Source organism: Lepisma saccharinum, chromosome 4 (genome assembly GCF_977018435.1).
Source record: "Lepisma saccharinum chromosome 4, izLepSacc3.1, whole genome shotgun sequence".
Lineage (NCBI taxonomy): Eukaryota > Metazoa > Arthropoda > Insecta > Zygentoma > Lepismatidae > Lepisma > Lepisma saccharinum.
Genome location: NC_139232.1, coordinates 35454006 through 35476736, shown reverse-complemented (window position 1 = coordinate 35476736; position 22731 = coordinate 35454006). Strand labels below are relative to the sequence as shown.

At 38.8% G+C, this 22731-nt stretch overlaps 2 protein-coding genes across 2 annotated transcripts in view; one reads left to right on the top strand and one right to left on the bottom strand.

The window, feature by feature from the left end:
* Nucleotides 1–22731, top strand: part of LOC145986417 (centromere protein S-like) — a 710010-nt gene that overhangs the window by 536475 nt on the left and 150804 nt on the right. The window contains exon 3 of the mRNA XM_083120406.1: nucleotides 3849–3949. The gene's annotated coding sequence lies outside the window, so the exon portion shown is untranslated. The remainder of the gene's footprint in view (nucleotides 1–3848; nucleotides 3950–22731) is intronic.
* The window catches only part of LOC145986414 (ATP-dependent translocase ABCB1-like), a 129824-nt gene that overhangs the window by 8512 nt on the left and 98581 nt on the right, over nucleotides 1–22731 (bottom strand). The window contains exons 18-20 of the mRNA XM_083120401.1: nucleotides 6879–7082; nucleotides 3831–4072; nucleotides 233–389 (exon numbers count right to left, since the gene is read on the bottom strand). Of these exons, the coding sequence (XP_082976527.1) occupies nucleotides 233–389; nucleotides 3831–4072; nucleotides 6879–7082 (603 nt within the window). The remainder of the gene's footprint in view (nucleotides 1–232; nucleotides 390–3830; nucleotides 4073–6878; nucleotides 7083–22731) is intronic.

Sequence of the window (22731 nt, the reverse complement as noted above, 5' to 3'; positions counted from 1 at the left end):
ATGCTCTGAAAGTGGAAGAACTACATAATTTATTTGACATGAATTTAGGAGCAATGCACGCATTTAATAGTTGTAGCATTAAATGTAGTAGAGATTAAATGATAACTTCAGTGAAAAACCTGACAGTAAAGTTGATTTAGAGCAAGATACACTTCCTGTTGCTTAAAAATCATATTCCTTGATAGTAAAAATGAAATAACTAGAAGAAAATCACATTTTGATGTAAACTTACCCACTTTTCTGCTTTGACATTTGGATTGTATATGAGTGGTTTCCTGTCAAGCATTTTGAAGATTTTCCCAGCTGCAACCTTGGCTTGGTTGAAATTTGGAGCAAAGGCCAGTGCTTGACCAACCATCATTGTAGCAAAGAGGAGTGCTTCAGAAACTCTGTTACAAAGAGAGAGAGATGGTGATGAACTTGGCATAATTGACCTCTGGGGCTGTCCCAGTTTCTCATCAATGTGTATCTGGTGGTGACCATCACATTTAGTTTTGAAGGACTTGAAAATGCATTAAAACTTACCTCCATACCATTCTTTGTGCTTCCAAGGCAAGGAAGAGGGGATGCCTTTGTCTTTTATTTTCCATCAGTATTCCTTGATAACTTAGGTGGGCAGACCACAAATGGGAGAGGAAAGTGTAGTTTACAGTATTCTTGTTGGGAGACCAGTAGGAAGGCCAAGATGAAGATTGAGAGATAACGTTGAGATGGACCTAAAGGAAATCTGTAGGGATGGAAAAGAGTGGATAGAGCTTGCTCAGGATAGGAACTGATGGAAGGTCTGTGTTGCTGCAGCCATAAACCTTTAGGTTTAAGAAGGCTATACAGGATAGCTACTCACTGGGAATTCTCTATGAATTATTGGCTCCAGAAATTTTGCCTGATTTTTTCTCCATAGATGTGAAAATTACAACTTTTATTAATTGCAAGCTTTATTAATCCAAATCGCATTGGATTTATACATATTTATAAATGCCCTGAGGCAAGTTTTTCACAGTTTAGCTTTTATTTATATCGAGCAAGGAAAAGAAAGCTTCATGGAAAATAAAACAGAATTCTCTCAATCCGTTTACTTTGTTAGTGTCTTTTGCAATACAATACATCTTACAGACGTTTAATTTAATTCAATTAGAATTTTTGGATACTTTGAAATCACACAGATTCTTCATATTGTTAATATATTTGTGGGTGGTGAGATGTGGTAATACATAAGGTTGAAATAGGTAAAACATATGCTTGTACCCTTGAATTTTTGGAAAGTTCACCTTGAAGACTAGGAATTACACTTAAAAGTAATCATGGTTATAGAGTGGCCACCATGGTAAAGCAGGCTTTGAAACTAGACACATACACAACTCCATGGTGCAACAGCACTTTAAGGGTCAAGACCTGCCAAGTGGCTTTTCGTTGGGTGATGCATTGTCAGCACATTCTGCTACTATTGCTTTAGAGTAGCTCCCTAATTGTTCTCACAGTACTGGGCCAGCACCTACATTTTGCACCTATGCCAATTTGTGATAATGTGTAACAGTGATGTGTTAAATCTAGCAGCTTAGTTAACACATGATATTTCTGCTCTTTTTCTGTATCCTTATAAACTTTCCCATTTTACATTTTCCTGCATTTTAAGTTTTTTCACCTTGGTTTCCTGAAAAATGGAAAATCAAGGCTCCACTGTATACATTATTGATTACTGTTATCAGTAAATTTTATATTAGTACCCTTTTCATAGTTAAAAATTTTATATCTGCCAGTTACATTATGAATAAAATAGTTTTTCCATGGTATATCATTTTATAGTTTATCATTACTATAGGGTTGAACTAATGCCATTAAAATTATTCTAAATATTACATTGAACTGTACTATATTTTGAAGTTATATTAGTCCCCCCAAATAGTATTTTATTAAAACGTCCATCTTGTCATATTTTTTATATATATTCCTGTATAAATAGACTTCAGAATGATTTCAGTAAATAAATATGATGTGATAAGACTAATATAGCGCTAAGCTAATACAGGGTGGCCATTCACCAGGAATTCTTGAATTTTTGGAATTATGGATGAATTATTGGTTCCGGGAATTGTGTGAATTGTACATAATTTTTTCTCATTAGACGTGAAAAATTGCAACTTTTATTAAACCAAATTCTATTGAATTTATACATATTTTTTAATACCCTCAAGTTTTTCACACTTTAGTTTTTTTTTTCAAAGAAGGAAGAGAAAAGAAATTGCATGGGAAATAAAACAGAATTCTCTCAATCCTTTTGCTTTGTTAGTGTCCTTCGCAGAACAATCTATCTGATAGACGTAAGATTATTGCAAGGTACCTTGAAGTTGATTACGTACATTTGAATTTGAAATTCTTATACAATTAACAATTTGTCATAGATTAGTATATCCCGTAACATTTGTGACTTGTGTTTGTAGATGTATTTCGATGCTGAGTATGTGAAATGGCAAATAAAAACTCAAACTAACTAACTAACTCTCTAGCCTTCTTAAACCCGAAGGTTCATGGCTGCAGCAACACAGCAACAACAACAATAAAAACTCTCCATCTTAAATTAAATATGTTAAATATATATACCATTTAATTTAATTTAATTAGAATTTTTGGTTATATTGGTATCGTACAGACCCTTTATATTGTTAATATATTTGTGTGTGTGTGTCTGTGTATATGTTGGTGGTGATAGGAGAAGTAATATGTAAGGCTGAAATAGAGATAACATCTGCTTGTACCCTTGAATTTTTGGAAAGTTCGCCTTAAAAGTCAGGAATTATACTCGAATTTTATCAATGTCCTAGAGTAGCCACCCTGTAACACCACTTTCAAATGATACTCATACGATGCTGATACTCTTACCAATACCAATGCTTGAAAAAAGTAAAATAAAGTTGTTCAAATAACTGATTAATATTACTGGGCCAGTATTTCACTCCAATTATAGGCATAAATTTAAAATATTCAAAAATTATATCAGAATGTTAAAATACCTGTTATGTAATGACAAAATACAATTTTTTTTGCATAATATTTGTGCAATTTGAATGGAAATTTCTAATTTTGCATAACTTCCAGGATAATTAGACACTGTGAAAGTTATGTGTGGCATTTTTGCAGACCCGGTGAATGATCACAATGCTGGAAGGCCATTATCAGTAAATAAAATCGTACCAATTCATCGGCATCGCTATTGGCTCAGCTCTAGTCTCATCCATGGTGGTCTAGTCAGTAGGGCATCTGACTGCCTTGTAGGAGACCCGGGTTCAATTCCCAGGGTGGGTGATCTAAGGTCGGAATTTTTCCAGCCTTTTCCCCACATTAAGCGGCTATGGGTCTCACCAAGCCTCAAATCAATGGGTACCTAGGAACAACCCTGGGGATGGGGGTTAAGGTGGCCAGAGTATGGTTCTGATCACATCACCTCCAAAATGGCTGAGTTTGAGAATGTGTTGGACCCTACCCCCACATCCCCTAAACGTGCATGGGGAAATTTACCTTACCTTTACCCAGTCAATACCAATACTTCTGTATCAGCTCACCCCTGGAATTTTTACCAGTGGCATATTCTCCCATCGGTAAACCAACTTTTTTCATATGTATAGATATTGCTGCAAAGTTTGTCAGACTTCTGTTTTTGATTTACTTGTATGCCTGCATTGGTGTTTTATTTCTATCATATCTAATTAATATATAATAAATATAAACTATAATTAAGAATTGTTGCAGTAAACCAGGTTAAATTTTCAGAATACGCCACTGAATGTTACATATTTGTCAATGGCAGAAAGCAAGAGATTCAATGTTTAACATACTTTATCACATTTTTGTAGTGAAGGTCTTCGTGAGCAACAAGATAACCACCATAATAAAGAGCAGCTGCATATGCGAAGAATGGCATCGATTGACCAAACCCAAACACGAGTCCTCTGAGGTGAGTTTTCTTCTTTGCTTTGTTGTGTGGTCCTTGAAGTTTTTCCATGTACTTTTGGTGGAATGTTGTCTCTCTACCAAGGCTTACAACAGTTCGAATATTGCTTATAGCCTCAACTGCAATCTGAAAGAGAAATTAGAAATCAATGCAATTTTTATCAATGACTATTATTATCGTGCATGGCCATTTGCAATTCCTATTGTAACAGTCCTAGTTAAAGGGTAAGTTAAAAGTTGCTTGTCATACAATTGATTTGTTATAAGCAACTCCCCATTGTGTGTGGTGTGACTGTAACTGTCTCTGTGGGATGAGGTGAAATGGGAACCACTTGTACTAATACTGAACCTTTGGGGGATATGGAATGATTGTTCAAATGTATGAGGCTCCATTCATGTATGGTAGTCGGGATGGAACCTACAGTTTAAAGTTAGATCTCAACATGACAGTCACAACAAGTACACACAAGCTTTGATGACTGAACCCCATGAATACCGGACTAACAGGTATCCATTAACTATAGTATGCTAACATTGTTTACTAGGTGTATATTACTAGAAATATACCAAATTTACATACATGCGTGTAGGTGTGCAGCATGTCGGAGTACCGCATGCGAACTCCCTTTGCTGCTTCAAGTTCCTGGGTATGTGGTTTCGTGTATTTCAGTTTCACTCTGGTACAAATGAAACACATATGGAGACTTACTTATACTTTAATAACACGATGAATGTAAAATAATACTAAATATAATGAAATGTTCCACATAAATACACAGGTAAATTACATGTTGTCTCTCGACTCGCACACACACACGCACTGCACATACACAGACTGCATGGCAACAAGATTAATACGAATGACAATTCATTCGAACAACGTGCACAATTTTGTTCCAGAACAGTGTTAATATGTATTCAACAGTGCTTCATTATGAACAATCAACATTTACCTGCCTGATATTTTTCATTATTTTTGGGGTAGTTTCTTTCTTAGAGGACTTCTATCTTTAAAGGCACATACAAATCATGTGGAAGAGAATATAAATTGGAAATAGAAAATATCCTAAATACAATAACAAAATTCAGCATTGTGAGCAAGATTTATCTTGGTGCTCTCTGCATATCGACTTGGTACATTTCTAACAATATTCTAACAAAATTTCTATGATATACTTAATGTAAAAAATAGGAATGGGACAGATTAATAAATACTCTATTGCTATCAGCTGATGTAGCCATATCTGTTATAATAATATATATGATATAGTATTTATAAATATCTTACAATTTAACCCATTAACCGCGGTGGAGCTACATATAGACTCTAAAGTTGGACCTTTCTTGCGGAACATCTATAAATAGACAGTATTTCAAAATCAACGGTTCTTGTATTGTGGCAAGTCATTTTTATGGACACCACTTCTTTGTGTTATTATTAGTCTATATGGGCTATTGGCAATCAAAATCCATTGTTGATGCTTTGTCAGTTCCTGAAAAATATTTTTTTTACAGTATGGGATTAGAGCCGCCATGGTCTAGTTGGCAGATTGTCTGACTGCCATTCGTGTTCGATTCCTGAGGTCTGAATTTTACCAGCCTAGTCCCTGCATAAACTAGCTCTGGGGCTCACATAGCCTCAAATCAATGTGTACCTGGGGTCTGCTGATCACAACAAATCCAAAATGGCTGAGATCGAGAATAGTAGTGGGGGTGTGGGGCCCTACCCCCACATCCCCTAAATGTGCCTTCATGGCATGGTGCTGTATGCATGGTGGGGGGCCTTACCTTTGACCTTCCCTAATATGGAATGTTTATTTGCAGCAGTCTATATATAGAGATTGTTTTCCTTAGCTTAATTCGCGGGAAGTCTTTTTATAGTTCGTATTTTGCTTTATTTACAATGATACGAATTTGCGGTTGCATCTATATATAGATGATTTTTCTTTGGTCACACTTCCTTTCAACGTCGCCACAGGGAAGGGGTTAATGGAATATTCTGCCATTTTTTATAATTTTTAGGATATAAACATATAATATCCATTCTGTACTTTTTTTTAACACAAATGTCTTTATATGCAGCTTCTTTTGCATTCCAAAAGTTTGATTCATCTGATAACATAACATTTATTAAGGAGGTCAATGAACCATTTGGAATTTTATATTGGATTTGCATAAAATATTGGCTATCGGTCTCGGTACTTTATGGGTATCGGCCAATCCCTACTAAAAAAATGAACTTGATAAAAATAGTTACCTTGTTCTAATGTGAACAAGGTCACTAGATTATAATCTAGCTTTGTAAACAAATGAATACAAACAAAATGAGCTATTTAAAATGGCACCGTATCTGTATATGATAACCTAGAGCTACAGCTTAACTCCTATAATATGTAATTTTTATGTACAGGCAGATGTATTTATTACTAAAAATATGTAAAACTAGTAGCTACTAAATGATGGAAATGACGTAGAGATTTTTCTATAAATACTGTAGTAATTGAAGTGGAGTGAGGAAAAGAAATATCTACAATTGGAATAAAACTGCCCATATGCATCCAAACTCCAGTGAGTGGCACAACCTAAACTGATCAGTGGAAGATCTGCCATATGAAAGTCGGGTTCAGATAGACTGGTAATGTATACCACATAACGATGCACACATGTAAACTTTATGTATGTTAGTATTCTAGGGTTAAAAGCATTGGTCAACAATGGCTTTGCAGCTCCTGACAAAATAAGTTGATATCAGTCGTTGACAAGAAATTGGCTGTGTGTGCTAAAAGCTTGAAACTTTAAAAAAAAATTGATTAAAACAATCTTAAAATGTCAATATTTAAAAGCATGGCATTTTATTTTATGTTTTCAACTGAATAATTATAACTCTCTGAATTTGGAAGTAGCACCATGTAAAATACCACAGTTTTTAGTACCTTTGTTGCATCTTCTAATGCTTCCTTCTCGTTAAGACCTTGAGCATGGACAACCCGTCCTTCTAAGAATGTAGCCACTATCACAAGTGGAACAAATATTAATGTTACTAGACCAAGTTTCCATTCATAAAACAAAGCTAAAACTATTCCAAGAAGAAGAGTTGAAATGCATTGAAGAATTGAGCCAAGCCTTGTTCCGGTTGCCTGGAAGAAAAATGTAATATGACATAAATATTAAAAATAATGTAACTTATCTTTAGATCTCTAACATGTTTTTTTTTTTATGTATTTAACTTGAACTAATGTACCAAGCTGTATTGTATACAAACTAGTGTTCTCAGGTTACCAGCCAGGTTAAGATGGTGTTAATTTCAAATGTTGTGAGCACATACATTGCTCTCAGTAACGCCACAATATAGCTTTGAGCATTTGATCATGCCAAATGCATCAGGGATGATGAGAATAATGTACACTTCTGTTCACAAAAAGTGGCACACTCGTTTGAGTTGAAGTCCAGCTTCGTAGGCGATCGTGCCTGGCAGTACAGCCGGGGTGTAAGTGTTCGGAAAGCAGCAGTGTTGCTTACTATCAAACATTTTAACCACATGCAAGGAGTTTTGTGTTTCTCAGACTCAAAGAATAGGGCTAATGGAAAGATTGCAGCATAAATATTAATTAACTGGACTGTCCACGTCTACAATGAAAGTAATATAAATGCGAAACATTCTTGAAAAATATAAATATAAAATAACAACACATTTTTGACGTTTCTGAAGAAGTGGTTATCACAATATGTTAGAATGCGAGCCCCGGGTTCGAATTTGGCCTGAGCATGGGTATTCTTTTTGAGTTTCTCTTCATCGTTGTGAGTAGCCAAAAATGGAAGAAAAGCAACACTAAATAACGAAATGAAAGAAAACGCAATTAGAATAAGTGAGGCAGAAATAGTGCTGTTGTAATTCCTGAAAATGATGCAAGAAAAAAACATATTTTTCTTTCGGAAAAAGTGTTGTTCTAGCCCGGGAGAAGGCTTGAAGAACATATAAACACCTTCCACATCCACTTTGGCAAACAGAATCGGAAAGTCGGCACTGAATATGTGAAGGGGAAAATAAAGAAATCCGAAAGCAAGAAGAGTTTATGTCAAAGACAGGGAGGCACATGAGAGTTGGCACCCTCCCCCCACCCCCTCACACACACGTCAATCATCCAGTCTATTAACAATAAGTCCTCTCATTTAACTTTAACAGTGAATGGAATTTTTTAAAAATAAAAATTCTCTTGCTTTCCTTTCTTTAGAAGTGCACTTTGGTTTCGTAATGGAGCATAAAAATTGAATGGTGACTCCTAAAATCAGTACCAGCTGAATGAATGTCTCTGTAGATTCCAGAATAATGACTCTTCTTATTTAAATAAATAGTTTAAAAATAATATAATATATGTGCCGTTGCTTAATAAGATTCGTCGTCACATAGCAGAATCCATTATGTTGACAGAAGCTAAATCACGATGATCATTTAGGGTTGGAAACACTAATCTTCCACAAAAGCACAACTTCCCAGTGTCTTCATTAATTTTCATGCACAAGCTTGACTGGTATTCTGTCAGTAATGTGCACAGCATACAAACACTATCTGATGAAGCGTATTGCTTTCAAATGAATGTAATTAGCGAGAAGTGACATCAAAAGTTTCGAGCTGGACAGGAAAAGATGCAATCTTATGGAGAAATTACCTGAATAGCTTGGTTTCCTCACCGTGGTTTGTGGTCATGTCGGTTGAAGGTCAGCTTTGTAAGATGAAATCCTAGGTTCGATTCCCCTTGTGGTCGCTTTTTTTACCAACTTGTAACACATTAATTATTTCATTGTCTTTGTATTTCAGTGTTTTAAAGTGTGATGCAAACCACTATGTGCATTGACCTCCTGATTACAAGTCCTCACATCGATTGTACTGTTATATTTTCTTATTGTTCGTTTTGGCTAGATGAAAATAAAAATATACATCCACAAATCTTCTGACAGTCGAGGATAATTTTGAGTGTATAGCGAGTTTTATTTTCTTCATCATGTTGCGGCTAAAACTCGCTGCTTACAATAATCAATACTAAATTGCGTTGTGAAATACAACTGAAGATGAAAGGTTCAATCTTCTTTGGAAGAAGAGTCACTGAATTAACTGCAAAAATTGTGAGTTACATAGAAATATTGTTTCGTCATACTTATGCTTGTTTGATTGAGTTCGGCATTGAAGTCCACTTTATGCACAGCAAGGATAATCGGGACTGGACCTACAGTTGAAGTGAGATACGTACCACTATGTCATGTGCCTCCACCGGGTATCGAACTACAATTTCTTACTTGAAGTCCCAGGATTGAAAAGTAGGTAACTGATGGAACCATTATTTAATTTGTCGCGTTTACCACAAAATGTAGAAATCTGATGTAAATAACCTACGCAGAAGGAAGGAACGAATATTAAGAGGGTTTCGTCGCTTTCCTGGGCTCAACTTACTAGGGTGCAGCTACACTGCGACTTGCCCTTTCTCTTTGAGCTTAGAAGAAGACGTTTCGAGAAAGAGAAGAACGGTCATACCAAAAACGACCATTTGCTTCCGGATTATTCAGATGACCAACATTGATTTCTTTGTTGTTCATACAGAGTGAGGACAGAGTTTCGCTAAAGGGCGGTTATTTTGATTGGTGGTTTTTCATCGATAAAATGTGAACTTCTTTATTGTTATTTTTTTTTGTTTTTAAGAAACAGAAATTTTGACTTTTTTGCTACTTGTGGCTGTCCTCTTTCTCTTATCGTTTCTGTTGTGAATGCCATATTTTGCAGCTAGCTAAATAATATTTCATGATGTAACAGATGGGGAAAAATATTGGCTTTGCTTCTAATTACTAAATTTGATTTGCCTTGCGAGCATGTACATGGGCGTCCGGAAGGGGGGGCAAGGGGGGGCCGTGGCCCCCCCCTGGAAAACGAAAGTCAACCAAAAATTACATATTTCACACATATAATTTAATTTCAGCCACAATAATGTGGGTTAATTATTGCATGAACATGATAAATTCAAATTTAAGCAATGTTTTTTGAGGGATGAACACTATTATTGGGGAAAATATGCCATGTTGCCCCCCCCTGGGAAAAAATACCTTCCTTGCCCCTCCCTGGAAAAAATCCTGCGGACGTCCATGAGCATGTATAAGCGTGCCTACCCAATGGTCTACTGGCAACTCTGTTGTCTAGTAATCAAGGGATTCCAGTTTCAATGCACCTAGGTGCGGATCCCATTTTAAACATTATGTCCAGTTACAATTACCCTATCTGAACACTAGTGACTCATAAAAGCGTTTTTTGTCAAAATTGCATTTTTTTGCCCTTTGTAGCTAATTTACATTTTCTTCAGTTTCTACCTCACTTTTAGTGTTACTTTACTCCAGATTGTGAAGCCAAATTTTATGCCCCAACTATTCCTGGGACAGCATAGCAACTGGTGTGCAATCATAGCGTAGAACGATTGTTGACAAATAACTGTTTCCCTACTTGCTGCTTTGGGAAAGGGGATTTTTAACATTGTCACTTCTTGCCCAAACACTAGGCTTAATTGGCTATTTGACCATGAGTTTCATTGCAGGGAAATGCAGTAACAGGGGGTTACTGCCATTAAGACAGTTTCTGTGCCGGATATAAGAATGACGCGCCTGTAAAACCGTGACATGAATGAAAGTGGGAGGAAAAATATACTAAAAACCAATGTGTATTAATGTATTTTCAAAGATTGAAATAGTTGGAGACGAAAACCAAAGAAAGCCCTGTCAAATATAATGCATAAATGTTCTTTTTCTCTGCCAAAGACCCACTATTCTCAGATCACTTCAAGTGGTTTTTGCTCGGCCAAGGCCGTAGAACCGCTGATAAACACAAACAGCCTCCCAAACTGCGAGCAATGTTGTGTCTATATAGAGTGCATACGTGGAGCTTCACTTTTGTGAAAGGAACAGATAATATCAATTCGTACGTTCGAACCCTGGTAGGATCAGTTATTTTTTTCATGCAAAAAAATAAAATGCCACAACCTGAATAGAAGTTTCCATATGTGTGTGTAATTTACGTTTGTCTGATTGCGTGGCCAAATGTTTGCAGCAGATAGAAAATGGCTTTCCGCTTTCACTATTTAAACTATAGTTAAAGTAATGCAGTTGGCACAATATGCATATCACTGTGCTACACAACACCAGCCTCCTGCTTGTTGTTTAAAACCAAAAATGTGCAAATTCGAAATGGGATCCCATGATGTCACATTACATGAATAGTTTTGAACACAAGTAAATTTCGGATACTGAAGTCATTATATAGAAAGTTTGCATTTACAATCTTAGTCATGTAATTAACATATTTTCTTCTCTCTTTGCCTTCTTTTTTTACAGTAATATACAAAAATCCCGTTTGAGTTGTAATACCTTAATTATAATGCCATAATTTTAGAGCTTGATTTCCTTTTAATTATCAAATGCTCGAAGTGAATAAGGATTTCATGCACTTTTACATGCTGATAAACACGAATTCCATTTTCGTTGGTTATTTTGGTTACAAGAAATCTTTGTATGCTTGTAACAATACCCCCTGCAACCAGAGGAGGAGGCATATCTTCATGTGACAAATTCCGTACAAAAAATTGTGATATAGAAGCGAATGTGCACCCAGACACTCACTTGTGTCTCCGTATCTACCTACATATAGGATGTGTGTCTGGGGGTTCGGCGTGCTGCCCCATATCACTCCATTACCAGTTGAAGAACTCCACACCTCTAGGTAGAATTGTGGGAGAGAGACTGGCAGTCGCGATAGGCCAAAGCCTTTACAGGGCTGTCGCGCCAAGCAGTATTATTATTATGTTCGTGTGTACGTTTACACGAGGAGAAGGGAATATAGATAATGTCCTGGGTTCTTTTGCTGGTAAAGGTAGAGGAAAATATGGTTCGGATCCCATTTTAAACTGTAGGTTCAGTTCCGATTATCCTTGTTGTGCATAAAGTGGACTTCAACGCTGAACTCAATCAAACAAGCATATGTATGACAAAACAATATTTCTATGTAACTCACATTTTTTGCAGTTAATTTCAGTGATTCTTCTTCCAAAGAGCATTGAACGTTTCATCTTCAGTTGTATTTCACAACACATTTTTAGTATTGATTATTGTAAGCGGCGAGTTTTAGCTGCAACACACTATACACTCAAAATTATCTCGACTGTCAGAAGATCTGTGGGTGCCATATTTTTATTTTCATCTTGCCAAAAGAACAATAACAAAATATAATGCTACAATCGGTGTGAGGACTTGTAATCAGGAGGTCCCGTGTTTGATACTCGGTCAATGCACATAGTGGTTTGCATCACACTTTAAAACACTGAAATACAAAGACAATGAAATAATTAATGTGTTACAAGTTGGTAAAAAAAAGCGACCACGAGGGGAATCGAACCTAGGATTTCATCTTACAAAGCTGACCTTCAACCGACATGACCACAAACCACGGTGAGGAAACCAAGCTATTCAGGTAATTTCTCCATAAGATTGCATCTTTTCCTGTCCAGCTCGAAACTTTTGATGTCACTTCTCGCTAATTACATTCATTTGAAAGCAATACGCTTCATGAGATAGTGTTTGTATGCTGTGCACATTACTGACAGAATACCAGTCAAGCTTGTGCATGAAAATTAATGAAGACACTGGGAAGTTGTGCTTTTGTGGAAGATTAGTGTTTCCAACCCTAAATGATCATCGTGATTTAGCTTCTGTCAACATAATGGATTCTGCTATGTGACGACGAATCTTATTAAGCAACGGCACATATATTATATTATTTTTAAACTATTTATTTAAAAAAGAAGAGTCATTATTCTGGAATCTACAGAGACATTCATTCAGCTGGTACTGATTTTAGGAGTCACCATTCAATTTTTATGCTCCATTACGAAACCAAAGTGCACTTCTAAAGAAAGGAAAGCAAGAGAATTTTTATTTTTAAAAAATTCCATTCACTGTTAAAGTTAAATGAGAGGACTTATTGTTAATAGACTGGATAATTGACGTGTGTGTGAGGGGGTGGGGGGAGGGTGCCAACTCTCATGTGCCTCCCTGTCTTTGACATAAACTCTTCTTGCTTTCGGATTTCTTTATTTTCCCCATCACATATTCAGTGCCGACTTTCCGATTCTGTTTGCCAAAGTGGATGTGGAAGAAGTTTTTGTATTCTTCAAGCCTTCTCCCAGGCTAGGACAATACTTTTTGCGAAAGAAAAAATACGTTTTTTTTGTTGCATCATTTTCAGGAATTACAACAGCACTATTTCCAACTCGCTTATTCTAATTGCATTTTTTTTCTTTTTGTTATTTAGTGTTTCTTTTCTTCCATTTTTGCCTACTCGCAACGATGAAGAGAGACTCAAAAAGAACACCCATGCTCAGGCCAAATTCGAACCCGGGGTCCTCGTATTCTGACATATTGTGATAACCACTTCTTCACAAACGTCAAAAGTGTGTTGTTTTTTTATATTTATATTTTTCAAGAATGTTTCGCATTTACATTACTTTCATTGTACACGTGGACAGTCCAGTTAATTAATATTTACGCTTGAATCTTTTCGTTAGCTTTATTCTTTGAGCCTGAGAGACAGAAAATTTCCTGCATGTGGTTAAAATGTTTGATAGTAAGCGACACTTCTGCTTTTCGAGCACTTACTTCGGCTGTACTGCCAAACACGATCTCCTACGAAGCTGGAGGTCAACTCAAACGAGTGTGCCACTTTTTGTGAACAGAAGTGTACATGCTCGAAACATTGGAAATAAATGCTGACTTAACACGACTGGTAACCTGAGAACACTTGTATGAATCATGTTTCCCGGAAGGCTACAATTTTTATGTTTTCTATTGTAGATATATATAAAGCCAATTATGCTATTATATATCACTGCACCTAATGCATATTAGGGTGCAGTGAAAAATTACTTGTTGAATTTTGTTAATGGATAGTCCTAAAAATATGCCTTTTCATTTCTCAACAATGCATAAAAAAATCTTAGCCTCATTGCTCGCTCCTTCAGCCTTTTTCTCTCAAGGTCAAAATGTAGGTAACCTGCATGCCAGATTGAGTTATGACATTTCTCTGCAGTTGTACATGTAGTCTGATGGTGTTAGCAGTCAAACACTTACAGACTCTCAATTGCTAACTCTATTCTCAATTTTTAGACAGATATTGATATTTATATCTAAGAAATAGTAACTAATAAATATGACAGGACTGCCAGTAACACCAGTAGAAAATGAGATACCATTTCCATCATTGAAAATTTGTTTAATAGACTACTCCAATTGGTAATTTGTCTATTATATCCCTTTATCTCTTGAATAAATATATAGTAAGTATACTATTATTTAAATAGATGCTAGTAGGTCACAAATGTGACTCCCACTGCAACTTTGATTTCTTGACCAAACGACCACAAAAACCTGAAAAACTCACATTCTCTCCCCGTTCCACGTCTTATTTAGTGCGCTGACGATGTTTCACGGGCGCAGAAAAGCAGTGATGAGTGAATTTCACTCTCTCATCCTCTCATCCTCTCATCTTCTCATCCTCTCATCCTCTCATCCTCTCATCCTCTCATCCTCTTATCCCCTCATCCTCTCATTCTCTCATCCTCTTATTTTTTGAAAGATGAGTGCACCTTATCGTAATTTTCCAAGTCCGGGACCAAATGTTTATATATCGTGACCTTCGTAAACCTCTCCTCTCATTCTCTCATTTTTTCATGTTTTGAAAGATGAGTGCACCTTATCGTAATTTTCCAAGTCCGGGACCAAATGTTTATATATCGTGACCTTCGTAAACCTCTCTCTCGGGGAGGGAACGATGTGCCACACACACACACACCCGCGCGCGCGTATGCCTCTCATTATTTTCCGTATTGTGACGCAAAAACAAACCTCTCATCCTCTCATCTTTTGAAGGATGAGTGTATCTTATCGTAATTTTCCAAGTCCGGGACCAAATGTTTATATATCGTGACCTTCGTAAACCTCTCTCTCGGGGGAGGGAACGATGTACCACACACACACACGCGCGCGCGCGCGCGTATGCCTCTCATTATTTTCCGTATTGTGATGCAAAACAAACAAATAATAATTGTTGTTTTTTAGGATCCCTGGCCCCTATATAACCTCACCAGGGGTGCATGGTGGCGGCAAAATCATCACGAGTTTAGATTTGTACTGCGAATGTTGTCAAAAATTTAATCAATGTTGTTTATTCTCGATGCTAGAATCTTACATAGATTATTCTCTAAAAACTAAAATCGATAATCCTATGCCAAGCCCCCAAGGCATTCAGGCAATTTCCAATGTTCGCGTGGATAGCGACGCTCGGTAGAATTTTTCCTGTCCCTGTGGAGAAATTGTGTTTCGTCGCTCAATGTAACATTTTCATCACGGACCAAACTATCCACAGCAACCCCTCCCCGAACCCATTCACCTTGCATCCTTTTTTCGCCCGAAGAGATTCTATTTTTTTTAGCTTTCCCACGGTCCTGAATAAAGAATCCATCACATCCCCGATAACAATAGAATCAGAAGCGGATGCGGCGGAAGCAAACACAGCAGCATCTTCCGCTTTTTGAGTTTTATACTGGGAATCGTCCGTTTCACACACCACACCCTGACGGGGCGTGGAATAGAGGCCGAGGGGAAATGATCGACAATACATACATGGGTGGAACTATCAACGTCCCGTTTATTGTTATTTGTCCCCCACAGGATATTGTGCGCATCACAAAAGTCTTTTGTTGAAAAAAATATAACATGAGTAAATCAGTCAACAAGGGTTTTATTTACTAGGACATTGACTATAGCGCTCATTGTGTTTTCACCAAAGAGAGTCGCGTGGAGTAGGAAGGAGAGAAGGAGAAAAAGGAGAGGAGTTCCTATATAACGCACCAGTTTCTCTTTTTGTACATCATTATCATAGTGAACCTCAATCGTGGCAGTTCAGTATTCTTAATTGTTTGTCTGATAGTATACATATATATCATCGTGGAAGTTTTAGTGAGCTACAAGTTTTATTTTGAAGTCTCTCTATTTTTCTTGAAAGGTGAACGTCAATTGTGGCAGTTCAGTATTCTTTAATTTGTTTGTCTGGCAGTATACATATATATCATCGTGGAAGTTTTAGTGAGCTACAAGTTTTTTTGAACTCTCTCTATCTCTCTTGAAAGGTAAGTTGTTTTTCAAGTGTTTTTTTTCATCATATTTATTTTGTTTTGCGTCTGACACATACACACATATTCAGAGGAGTCATAAAAATTGACACACACCTCCTACAACAGTGCACACACTGATCGCGTCTAATATATATATATATGCACTTGTGGAAAGAAAAAAACTGTCTAGCATTTTTGATCTATTTTTTTTCCTTCTGTTTCAGTGCGCTTTCCCCTACCACCACCAACCCCAAAAAATTTCTCTGTATATATAAATAACAGAGAAAAAAAATGGAACCGCAAGCAGGTCCCTCCGGTCTTTGCGGGAAAGTGGCATGTCGTAACTGTGGAAAATTAATTTCGAAACCTAATATTGCTAGGCATTTGAAAAAATGTCGTCTACCGGAACATGATGACGCCCCCCCGGCAAAGAAATCTCGCACTGATGCAGAAGAATGGGGTGCTTTGAATAAAAGCGCACGCATCATGACGTATAAATCTGGAAGTGACGAAAAATGTGACTCGAGTACCTTCCTCGACAATGTGAAATCGCGGGTAGTTGATCAACTAGGGGATTGCCTCGTTAATGTTGCAATTAAAATTCATCTCGTCTTGACCCTGCTGTATGAGAAAGTTGTCTCGTCCGAGTCAAGCATTTTCAGCTTTTACGTAGGGTGTGAAGGCTTACATGAGGGCAATCACGAGGATCTTGACGAGATAGTGACACGGCTTTTTGAGCATCTGACACAAAAACAAGAAGCGTTTGAAGGTCGAGGAAGTGGATGGAGTCTTTGCGGTCGCAGCCACATGTTAGAGCTTCGAGTGTGCAATTTCAAACCCTTACGCAGTGCTCAAAAAAACAAAAACAAAAAAAAAAAAAAAAAAAAAAGCAAAATGCAGTGTTAAACATACAAAGTAATGATCAGAAGAGTTTCTTATGGTCTGTCATCGCCGCATTACACCCAGCTAATAATGTTAACCCCGAACGCCTGTCCAATTACAGACGATACGAGAGGAAATACAAGAATGTCATGCGAGGAATTTCCTATCCTGTGCCTCTGAATGAGATCAATCAATTTGAAAAAAACTATAGAGAGGAAAAAGGAGAAGATATCGATATTTCTGTGTTTGGGGTTGACGATTGCGACAACATTCGTGTGTTAAGACCTGCGAGAAGCCAGAATAATGTAATTCGACTTTTGTTTGTAGATGGCCGTTACAGTTTGATACGGAATTTCTCACGATTAGTAGGAAGACAGATGAGCAAGAATCGCGATAAGATCGAAATTTGCGATCGATGCTTGAGAATTTTTCGCGGGGGTAAGAAGATGACAGAACAGCACAAGTGTTTTGGCTCCGTGAATGCAGAACCCGAAGATGTCATGCCGGAACCCGGAACCAAGATGAAATTTCAGAAACACCAGGCTCTTCTCCACCATCCCGTCGTCCTTTATGCCGACTTTGAAAGCTTCCAAGTTCCTATGACGTCTTGCAACCCTGATCCCTCTACCTCAAGCACGATCCAAATTTTTCACCACGAGCCTTGCAGTTTCTCCATCTACGGAGAAAAATTGAATGATGTCATCTTGTATTGCGGACCTGATGCGGCAAAACATTTTGTTAAGAAGATAGCGGAATGCGCGAGAGAACTTGCACCCAGCCTGAAAGGCTCTTACGTTTCTCCACCTGCTCTCACGACGGAACAACAACGGAGACATGACGCGGCAACAAGATGCGCGGAGTGTAACCAGGTTTTCACCGCCGAAAATTACAAGGTCGTCCACCATGACCACCAGAATGGATTATTCCTGAGCACCATCTGTAATTCGTGCAATCTCAAGATTAAGGAGTCGCATTTCGTTGCCGTGTTTCTGCACTACACGGAGAAGTACGACACGCATCTCTTCGTCAAAGAGCTCTACAACATAACTTCTCGAATCAGGATTATTCCGAGAACGAGTGAGAAGTATATTGCGGTGAGAATTTGGATCCCTCTCCAAGAAGGAGGAAGTGTGGAAGTGCGAATCCTGGACTCTTACAATTTCCTGTCCTCCAGCCTCGCAAGCCTTGCATCTCAACTTGGCGACGAAGATCTTGTGGCCACCAAGCAAAAATGTTTTTCGGGGAGAGATGAGAATTTGAATCTGTTGCGTCGTAAGGGGGTCTACCCCTACGAGTACGTCAACGATTTCGAGAAATTTGACGAGACGGAACTTCCACCCCGGGAGGTATTTTATTCTTATCTCACGGAGGACGTCTGTTCCGAAGAGGACTACGAACACGCTCGTAGTGTGTGGACGGCATTCAATTGCCAAACTTTTCGCGATTATCACGATCTCTATCTGAAATTGGACGTGACTCTCCTCATGGACATTTTCGAATCGTTTCGTAAGAGATGCATCGCGATATACAAGTTGGATCCTGCGTATTTCTTCACGACGCCGGGGTTGACTTGGGAATCGATGATGAAATACACCAAGGTGGAACTGGGACTCATCGCAGAGAAGGAACAGTATGCTTTTATGGAGAGTGCGATACGCGGTGGCATCGTCCAATGTCCCCGACGCCATGCTCAGGCAAACAATCCTCATACGCCTGGTTACGATGCATCGAAGCCCAACACCTACATCGTCTACTGGGATGTTAACAACCTGTACGGCCACTCCATGTCCCAGTGTCTTCCCATCAGCGACTACGCGTGGATGACCGAAGAGGAACTCTCCTGCGAAGATTTTCTCAACTGGAGCGAAGATAATGAATGGGGCTGTTTCTTGGAAGTGGATCTCGATTATCCCGAAACGCTTCACGAGAAACATCACGGATTGGCCCTGGCCCCCACCAAAAAGAAGCCACCTGGAGGATCATCGGAGCCAAAACTCATACTAAGCATGGAGAACAAGCGGAATTACATTCTGCACTACCGACTCCTCCAATTTTACATAAGTCACGGCTTGCAGTTGAAGAAAGTTCATAGAGGATTGAAGTTCCGACAGAGCAAGTGGCTGGAACCCTACATAACCGAGAACACGCGCCGCAGAGCGCAATCGACATCGCCTGCAGACAAGGATCTGTACAAACTGTTCAATAACGCCATCTACGGCAAGACGATGGAGAACGTGCGTAATTACATCGACGCAACGTTGGTCACGGAGGAAAAGAAATTTGAGAAGATCGTCGCGTCCCCCTACTTCAAAAACTTCACCATTTTCGACGAGAATCTAGTATTCGTCGAGAGGAACAAGAAGCAAGTGATGCTCAACAAGCCGATTGCCATAGGTGCCACCGTCCTTGAACTATCAAAATTGCACATGTACCAATCGTACTACGATCAGTTTCAACCCTTTTATGGAGATAACATCCAAATATGTTACATTGACACGGATAGCTTTATTTTTCTAATCCAAAACACACCAAGCCTCGAACATGATCTGACTAAGATGAAGCATCTGTTTGATTTTAGCAACTTACCATCAGGCCATCACTTGCATTCGGCAGAAAACAAAATGACGATTGGAAAATACAAAGATGAAGTTGGCGGGAAGTACATCAGCGAATTTGCGGGGCTTCGTGCCAAAATGTACTGTGTAAAGATTGCAGAAGAAAAAGAGATCAAGAAAGCGAAGGGGGTGGGAAAAATAAGTACCAGCAAATTTAGCATGCAAGACTACAAGGAATGCCTTTTTCATGGTAAAAGGCAACTCAGCACCGATTATCGCATTGCAAGTAAATTGCATGATTTGTACACGATGCGCGTAAGCAAGGTCGCATTGGATGCAACGGACAACAAGTTACGTGTTCTCGATTGTCAAATCCACACGAGAGAGTGGGGTCACTGCAATGGAAGCGATAAATGTGACGTGTGTTAACCGTAACCCCATAGCCATGAAGTCCGTTGTGTCTTTTGCCATTCTTCTTCAAAAACATACGGAGGAAAAGAGGAGCCCTCGGGCGATGAAAAATAAGAGTTGAATTTAATGAGCCTCGGTTTGGAGCGGGCTTAACAACATAATAACAGCTTGCAACTTTTCATCGCCCGAGGGCTCCTCTTTCCCTCCGTATGTTTTTGAAGAATGGCAAAAAAACACAACGTGTTAAATAACTAACAAGGACAATGAATCTCTTTGGTTTCCGCAAACAAAGCAACATGGACACTCCATCACCAAATTCCAATAACCTCTTACCTTCCATGTTATCTAAACTCAATGGTCTACTAATTGTACATCTTAATAGTATATGGACAAAAATAAATGACGATGTGGGCAAGATGTTTTACGTCTTCAATAACAATTTACATTTCTATGAAATTCCGATCGACGGGAAACTTCAAATCACCGTGAATCCGGAGAACACAGGCGAAATCAAAATTTCTACCGGCAAGAACATTTTTCGAATGAAGCACGACAAGGTACTTTCTAACATGTCGTACGATGTGTCTGCAGGAGATTATCTTTACGTGGAACTCCTAGGAGATTACGACAAACTCGTTCCTCTCTTCGTAGAATTACGAATCGTCTATTCTATTATAAATAACCATTAACCAAAAAATGCCTAACGACATTTTCGGCAACACCAAGCGTGTAGACCATGCAGAAGAGATTCTCATGCTGGACGTTCGAGTTAAGAAGTTGAGGACCGATTTGATCGCTTTGCAGGAGACCTTAAACAAAAGTTTAGAGTCTGAGATCGCTACGCTCCAAACGCAATGTCTCGATCCCATTCTGAAAATCGATTCCGAACTGAAAACACTGATAAAAAATTATGTTGACGTACCTTCTTACGACAACATTCAAAATATACAGTTGAGCATGGATTCGCTTCAAAATGATTTGGCCAAATTACAGCAATTTCAATCGAAAAATGAAGATTTGGAAAAATTGAAACTCGAAATCGAAGAGCGAACTTCCGCAATAGAAAATAATTTCTCTGAACTTCAAACCGTCGTGAATGATATTGATGTAGAACGCTTGCAGGTCGTTGTTTCCAAATTACAAGAAGAATTCACCGGCACGTTGGAAGAAATCAAATCCAAGTTGCAGACTTTGGAAGATACAATGACGAACATACCATCGTCGGACGAACTGCAGGTCATCGGTAAAAGCGTCGCGAACATAAAAATTCAACTGGAGGCTTATCAAGATTTTGAACACATTCAAACCACCATCGCTACGCTTCAGGCGTCTCTGGAGTTGATCAACGAAGAAATTAAAAATATTCACGCTGAAGCAAGTGTGTTGACGAGTATTCAGGACACGTTAAGCACGGTTCAGCAGAAGATCCAATATTTGGAAAACTTGAACGTCGAATCCAATCTTACTCATTTTCATCACGTACTGGACAACATACAGGGTGACTTGGAATCGTTACGAACGAGCGTGCCTTCGAGCGAAGATTTGGAAAAATTGAAAACGGCGGTGACGGCACTATCCGATTCGAGTGACATCAAAAGTTCGTTGAGCGATCTCGAGAGTAGGGTGGCCAATCTCCCCACCTCCAAAGAATTACACGCTTTGAAAAGAAACATATCACGTATGGTGAAACGACTGGAAACGGAAACGGCGAACGTGGAACAGATTCGAGACGAACTTGCTTCGCTGGTGTCGACGCTGCCCACTTCGCAGAGCGTCGCCGACCTTCACACGCAGTTTACAGAGATGCGAATCATCGTGAACGATCTTACCGAGAAGAGCTCGAAATTGAATCAAATCGAGAACCTTCAGAACATTGTCGTCAACATCAGAGATCAAGTTGGAGTGCTGGAATCAACGCAGGAATCGACGCTGGCCTCTTTCGGTGCCAAGTTGCAAGAACTCAACGAAAGCTACAAGCAGTTGAACGTGGAAGTGAAAATCAAACCGTCATTTTCTACCGTAACGGATACCATAGTCGAGCATTTGGTGCCCGTACAAAACACACTGGGTCAGCTTCACAGCAACCTCGTTAGCATCGATACTAAATTCGCTAAACTGCTATCTCTGCAAGCCATCGAAATTAACAGCGTACCCAATCAACAGAGAATCTCCACCTTCGTCGAAGGTAACAAACTGTACATGCTGCATCCTTATCATCCGTACTACAAGTTTCTCCTCGATGGCACGATTCAGGTAAACGAATTTTCGTACTGGTCTCACGGCAGAAAAGCTAGTGTTCCCACCATGACTTTGATATCGAATCGTGGTGTCCAGAAAGCAGGAAACATTCCTCTGGCGCGTTGGAACGAAACGCGCAACATATATGAAATACACGAAGACGAAGATCTTACCGTTTTCGACGTGAGTGCCGGCGATAAGCTGATCGTTCAAAACACGAGCGAGGTGCCACCCTCTTTGAATCCCATCACGCTGGTGCTTCTCTTCAAACGTAATCTCTAAAAAAAGAATGTCAAGGCAAGCCATCGTCCAAGAATTCCATAAACCTGCACGCCGCAACTACGAACGTTTGGCCGTGGTAACCAAGGGAATCGACGACCTCTGGGAAAGCGACCTCGTCGAAATGAGTAGCGGCAAGTTAAAAAACGTACATAAATTGAACAAGGGCAACAAGTACCTCCTCACCGTCATAGACACATTTTCGAAATTCGCATGGGCTCTACCTT